Source organism: Battus philenor, unplaced genomic scaffold, assembly GCF_028537555.1.
Source record: "Battus philenor isolate CCGP_79_NKW_IND1 unplaced genomic scaffold, ilBatPhil1.0.hap1 SCAF_9, whole genome shotgun sequence".
NCBI lineage: Eukaryota > Metazoa > Arthropoda > Insecta > Lepidoptera > Papilionidae > Battus > Battus philenor.
Window position 1 is genome coordinate 7,300,683 of NW_027181759.1, and position 7,224 is coordinate 7,307,906.

General features: G+C 34.3%; 1 protein-coding gene across 1 annotated transcript; it reads right to left on the reverse strand.

Annotated features, from left to right (window-relative positions):
• Nucleotides 1-5,312: 5,312 nt before the first annotated feature.
• On the reverse strand, nt 5,313-6,801 carry CtsB (Cathepsin B). The gene has a single exon (XM_068775645.1). The coding sequence runs from the start codon at nt 6,692-6,694 to the stop codon at nt 5,690-5,692; it is 1,005 nt and encodes a 334-aa protein (XP_068631746.1). The 5' UTR covers nt 6,695-6,801; the 3' UTR covers nt 5,313-5,689.
• Nucleotides 6,802-7,224: the final 423 nt, after the last annotated feature.

A 7,224-nucleotide genomic window follows, 5' to 3' on the forward strand; every position in this document is an offset into this window, starting at 1 on the left:
CATTTATCGTGTATTTCTTAAGATAACAGACTGATTGCTCACTATGTATTTTATTTATAATATTTTTGTTAATGTTGTCATTTTAATTCAAATAAATATATTTTTATTTTTTTGTCCCATTAATAGGTCTTCTTGTATTATCTGTCAAGTCTAAGAACATCAACTGCATAAATTGAGAGTGATTAGTCATGTTTTGTGATATTTTAGGTTTAATTAAATTAGTGGTATTTATTTATGATAGTCATAGCTTTATGTTTCTGTGATTTTGAAGCATGAGATAGGACTTTATTCTTTTTTCAGATAAGTGTGCTGTGAGTTATATATTTAAAACTGTATGGGCATATTTTTCTTAGTTTATTGCTTCAAATTAATATCTAGCCTGTTAAGTAGTTTATTGTAGAGAAACATTCTCTGTCGCATGCTTCTAAAGAACAGAATAAATTATTATAGTTACAATAAAGTGTTATCTGGATTTGATCCCTTTGTTTTATTTAAATGTCTTTTTATTATTTACTGTAATCAAGTTCATAATAATTAATAAAAAGACTATACTATGCCTTGATTATGTACATAGACACATAATCAAGTAGATTATCCAAATGTGTATTTCATTTAAAGGAACCTTGTTCGGAAATTGGAATAACGACGTAAGTTTTATTAAACGATTGGGTAACGAAGTATGGAGGTGACTTCAATAAATTACGAATAATTTTTTTAGAGTATATAATGACATTATTTGCTGTATGACGTATAACGTTTCGCACGTATATTTGAGTTTTTGAACCAGTTGTTTTTATGATTATTTCCCATTGAAAGCCTACACATAATATGCAACGGAATAATCGTTTTCGGGTCCTAATTTTAAAGTTTTTTTTACATAAACCTAAGAAACGTACGGCGACATTAAGACGAATGATACAAATCGTTAAACTAATTTATCACAACTTTTAGGTTAAACAATAATAATAGATAACATAAATATGAGGTCATTCAAAAGTTTTCTCATATGTATACAATTTTGTTATCTGTGTTATTTAAAATTTATCAAAATTTACTTTCCAGACAGAAAAAATAAAGAATTCACTATTGGTAAATTAAGAACGTGTTTAATTTAGTTTAATGATTATTTAATTTATCTAAATATATGTAAGTATTGCCTCAAAATTATCCAATAAATGTCTGTTTAAAAAAAGAAGTTTATCATACCTACATGAAGCCCATATAATAACACTATATCTGACATTTAAAGATAATCGAGGCCTAAACACCATAAAATCGCTTTTTTCTTTTCCAAGGTAGTTGGTAAAGTTACTAACCCAGAATTTATTTTGTGTTTTTAATTACTGTTGTTGTTCACAAGAGAGTATCAACAATCTTTTCTTAAAAACAAGTATTTTTAGTAACATAAAGTATTATATAGATAAGAAGATAAGAAGTTGTTATTGATGCGTTGTTATTGATGGTTCGGCTCGTTTTAGCGCGATGGTGATGAGTCAAACTCGTACAGACATTGACTGTGTGCGAGTGACAGTGTAGATGTCTTACGTCTTAATTTAGTCGTGTTTATTTTATCTAATGCAATTACTTTTATTATAATATTTTGCGTTAATGACAAAAAGTACTTTCAGATACAGTTAAACCGATTTTGATGATATTTCTCATATCCAGGATAAGCGGATAGTAATTGTAGTAGTTTTAGTTATAAATTTGTTTCTGAGAGGAATAAATGCACTCTTTTTTTTAGTCAATTAGTCAATTTCAATACCGGCTCGAAACAAAAAAATTCATACGGATGTTATTGCTGCGTCATTAATACAAGGAAAAGTTGCAAAGTTGTATGTACATGCAAACATAAAGATGTGCGCCAAAATGTGTTGCGGTAGATATTTCTTTCCTTCTTGAATTGGTCCAGTCGCGAATGTTGACTTAGTTGACCTAGTTGACTTTTTTTCTTTTAAAAATACTTTTTCCTCCTTCTTGTTTCATTCATAAATTCTCTCTCTAATCCTTTATGTTTTTTATCATTCAGCGTACATTCAACATACAGCATTCACTCACATTACAATCACGCATCGCTTTCATCTTTCTCCATATTTTCCGTTAGAAGGTTTTGTTATGGTTAGTTACGTCACCCACCACCCTGTAACAAAGCCGCAAGAAAGTGTGGAGGCTTATTTTACATGCTTGGTACTAGGGAAAAGGTTGGCTTTAGGCAACTGTGCTGAACTCAATGAACTTATACAGAGGCTTCTATTCACCTGTGGTGAGAGCTGCTGAGTAAATACGTCTGACTTTGCTTTAATAGTATAGGCGGATTAGCTAGGATAGAGAAGAGGCAGGATATTACTGTGTGTCTTACCTTTCGCGACTGAGTGTGGTCATACTTAGTTGCGGAGCATGCAGAGCATACTGAGGTAAGCGGTGAAAGTAACAGATCAAATACGACGCAGGTAGCTAAGAAAGGCTAATACTGCCCGCGTAATGAGATGCAAGAAGGTGCCTTACGATCCGGCGCACTTATAACGCGAGACGAGGTTGCATGAGCGGTTATAGATGTCAAGTTCCAGGAGCCACACACAAAAGGCGATAATTATAGAACATTGTACAGATTTTACTCGTTTCAAGTTCGAAGTAACTTATCATTGCCTCTGCAGGGGCGGGTATGCGAAGGCATTTCCCACATGTAAAACAAAAAATATTGTTACCTTAGTTAACGGGTTTTCATTCTAAAAAGCAGTATTTCTCTACTTATATGTAGTTGTTACGTTATAAAAAGAAGTAGCATTCATTAGTAGTCCACGATACTCGATGTGTTAATAGTATGAATACTTTTAATATAATGAACTGTTATTCTTATTTAATATTAAAAAATACGATAAAAAGTTTATTTTTAAAGTTTTTATAATGAATTATTAACTCTAATAAAAGCCTTGTGATCTGACAATGGGGACAGAAGAAATTTAAGAGCGATTATTAAAGTTCGCTTAAATATTTATAATCATAATTCGACTTGAACGTCTTTCGTCAAAAATTTTATAATTTAATTATGATTTGACTCAGAATTGTGGGATGTAATACACTCTACTGAAGTTCTCTAGCTAATTTAACCCCGAGTGGTTAAAAGCCGACGAAAACGTTAACTGTATTAGTTTTTCGCATTTCATTAAAGTTTTTACTTGCTAAGCTTTGCGGATTTTAAGTAGCGTTAAAATAAGCTTAAAACTTATGTGGCGAATACATGAGTAGTTTGTTGTAATAATACGCAATCGTTTGATTTTAGGACACATAATTCGTTTTTATTTTTATTTTTAACATAATATAAAAATATCCGTGTGTTTACTAGATGCTACACATCCATCGCACAACTGTTATATGCGGGCCCAGGTAAAAGAAGTCGACTCTCTTTGAACAACGGTTTTGTTTAGTATGCGATGCGCCTTCAAGAATGCCCTGCAATTAATATCTTACTTCGAAGAACGGCGCTGTTAAAGGACAACAGGACCGGATTGAACGTCGTTGAACGTCGCCACAGCAAACCGCGAGCCATTAGATACGCCACGCGCCTCTCGGAACCGTTTATGCGTCAATACAAGCATTCCGTTTGGAACACTGATCAACCAGTGACAGTTTATTGGGTCATGATTAAAAATGTACACATAGTAACAACTCGACATGGTAGCATTTGAATCCGATAAATAATATACATATTTATTTACTCTTTTTTCACTTGGTGCACTGGCGGTTTCAAAACATTATTGTTCTCTACCAGTCAACCTAGAATTACTGTGGTTGAACAGAAAATACGTTTTAGTTAAAATATCAAAAAGTAAACTTTTAACTTTCTCAAACTTCATACCATCTCTTTTTTATAATAAAAGGGCTGAAACGTTGCGAAAGTTTAAAAGAAAAAAATCATTACAAAAATGCCCATATCTTTTTGTCTGTCAGTCGGTGAATGAAGAGCACTATTCAATTTAAGAAAAAGTGATCCGTCACTGTCACACGCCATGTTGCTGTAATTGACCAAAGGCCCAAAGGGCGGGACTTTCAAATTGTAATTACTGTGCCGAAATCGTGACTGAATCGCGTCAATTGACTTTTCTTCACAGCATTAAATATATTTTTTCAATAGTAGGTTACAATTCAGTTAGGTTTTAACATAAAGATTCTTATGTTAAGTTTAAGTTATAATTTTATTAATGCCAGAAAGTAACCTACTGGCAAGTTGAAGTGGCAGTAGTCAAGCCATAAAGCGCACATAAGTAATAGCTGCTGAAGCCTTACGGTTCTAGAATGGAGACAACGGACAGGCAAGCGCAGCATAAGACTATCGTTAATAAGGACAGACGGACTTATTAAGGTTGTTGGAAAACGCTGAATACAGGCAGCTTTATTCCGGTCTTATTGGACATTTATGGGGGCGGCCAATGCCCAGTAGTGAGCGTCCTGTGGCTGAAATCAGGATGCTGTGAAAATAATAATATTATCAGTCTATTCATTAGATTGTGATATATTCGTATGGCGATTCTATTCAAAACCACATCTGCGCTTATTATCTTGGAATATGAAACAATACGCCCCAATTTATTAATTGATAGGATACTTATGAATAATTTAACAGCAATGAACTTTAACAGCAATATTACATGACAATATCAGACACATTCTGCCAGTTTCATTCTGCCACGCAAGTGTCATGATATCAAAATTGTAATGCAACAATAAATAATGAATGTTCATTCGAAATTAACTCTGTTATTAAAGTGATCAAATAATAACTATTTATCAGTTAAATGTACATATTTACTTTTTTGTTTAACTAAATGTATAAGTACAAAGCAAAGGCCGCTATTAACTAAAGGATTAAATTAAAGGTTTTAAGTACAAAGTTATATTTTTTTTATCTCGTCAATTCAATTTGGTTAATAAATGTAGAAGTAAATATCTTTTTGTAATCATGCCACGTGGACCCAATTCGCAACAATCTCACAATTTATCGATGCGATATTTCTTTATATAGACTGAATACTAAATAACCTAAATCATTATAAGGTCATCAGTTATCTTTGATTGCTAGGTAATAAGACACTTTAAAATGATTAGGACTGTGAAAGAAATTGCTATTAATCGCATTCGAACCTTCACGTTATGCAAATTAGCATTCTTCTTTAACAAGCGTACCGGTCAATTTAGGTATAAATTACGTTACGGTACATAATGTACATACATAAAATATTTTTATTTTCAAGTAAGTAATGTAAGACGCGCATATCATATTTGTTTAAATTGTTAAAAAATAAAATTTAACACACTGCAACATATTTTTAATTTAATGAGAATATTTTTTTTAACATTAGATTGATTCATTATAAATAAAAGAGAATCGCACTTAATTAAAAAATAACATTTATAACATAGGATCTTAGTGTATTTACTAGTTACTAGATTTATATTACTTCTACTCGTAAGTTTAGAAAAATTTTATGATTCGTAATAAATATTTTGAATAAACAGTATTTTTTTGGAAACGTTTATTAACATAAATAATATGTGGGGTATTTTTAGAGTAAAATTTAATGTTATTTAAATTATCGCCAATATGCCCCATTTTAACAATTTTTTTTAAACAATATTTACGCTATGTCCTCACAAATAGCCAGTTATTGATATGCTTAGCGTAACCAAGAAATTAGTTAAACAAAGGTTCCCCGGCCACGATAGAGCTCTCGATACCGCAGTGGTCCTCACCTCTAAGCATCTTGAAGTATCCATTGTCGCCCCAGTCACTGTTCCACGAGTTAGCAATGAGCCAGTACTTGGTGCCGTTTTCAACGCCCCACCCTAATATTTTGATCGCGTGTCCCCCGAGGGCGTCACCGGCCACGTGTTTGTAAACACCGCTTTTGTACGCAAGCAAGTCTGTGTATACCGTGAAAGCGGCTTCTACAGGTCCATTCTTAAACAACTCAGCTTTGATGTGATCTTCTCCGCCTCTCACCGAGTAAACGTGCTTGCCATAGTGCTTGTCTTGCTTGTATGCAACGTTATAACCTGATTCGCATTGTTTAACGCATTTAGGAGTTTTGGTGTCACCGCTGCATGGCATTCTGTTACCGGGTACGTGGTGTTCGCAAGGCGGGATTTCATATGGACTGCATCCTTGGGATGAGTTGAAGCTACCGCCAGAAACAAGACCGAAATGCTTCCAATATTCCCATGCGAGAGTTGGCATTCCACCGTTACACCCGAGTCCACAAATGGGGCAGCAACTAAGAAGGTCTTCAGCGGAGTAGTGAAAATGTTTGCTTCCATTCGAGTAAGTACACACGCGATCGGTCATCGCCTCCACGGCTCCAAACGCCCAGCAACTTCCACATGACCCCTGATCTCTAATTTCGTTTAATGTCGGACAATTGGGCCATTTATCTCGAGGATCAAAGCTCTCTGGCAAACTCGCTATTAATTCCGGTTCATGTTCTACCGAAGATAAAGTTATGAAATGGTCATCTTTTAATACGCCCATGAGTTTCCTGATATGCTTAAATGGCGTATCCATCGGGAAATTCCGGCCTGCTTTCCACGTTTGTTGTTGCGTATTAATCATGTTGATGAAGTCATCGGAGAGTGGATGCGGTAAATCTGCTGTTACAGCGAGTGTGCAGAGGAGTAAACAAGTAACACTTACATAAATCATTTTTGTTTCTTTTTAAATCCGTGTGGCACGAAGGAATAATTGCGACGCGCAATTCGTTGGAGAGCGCGACGTCGACTGCGCTGTGCTCACACGCCGAGTAATTGCGTGCAACCGCACGATACAGGGTGAGACAGCGCTTGACCGCTCGTGTCGAAGGTTAATCATCTACGTATAGTTATCAGTCATAAACAAAGCAAACAATAAACGGTAGAATGCTTCGCAACTACGGCTACATAAATATTTATTTGGCCCGTCCGAAATAATTACTTAGGAGCAACTTGAGTCGCTATTGTTTGGATACGTATCGCCCTGTTACTGTTTACGACATTAGAAGTGATTGACACTCGTACGGAGGACATAAAAATAAATAATGTTTAAAACATTTATCTCAGTTTAAATCAACTTTTTGGTATATGCTTAAGTAAATTATATCTTGAAGGTTTCTTAAAATTGTATACTTTGTTCATGGGCTAGGAAAAGGAAACCCTTTACCTTGTTATATAAGGTAATAGTCAAATATGAATAAGTTT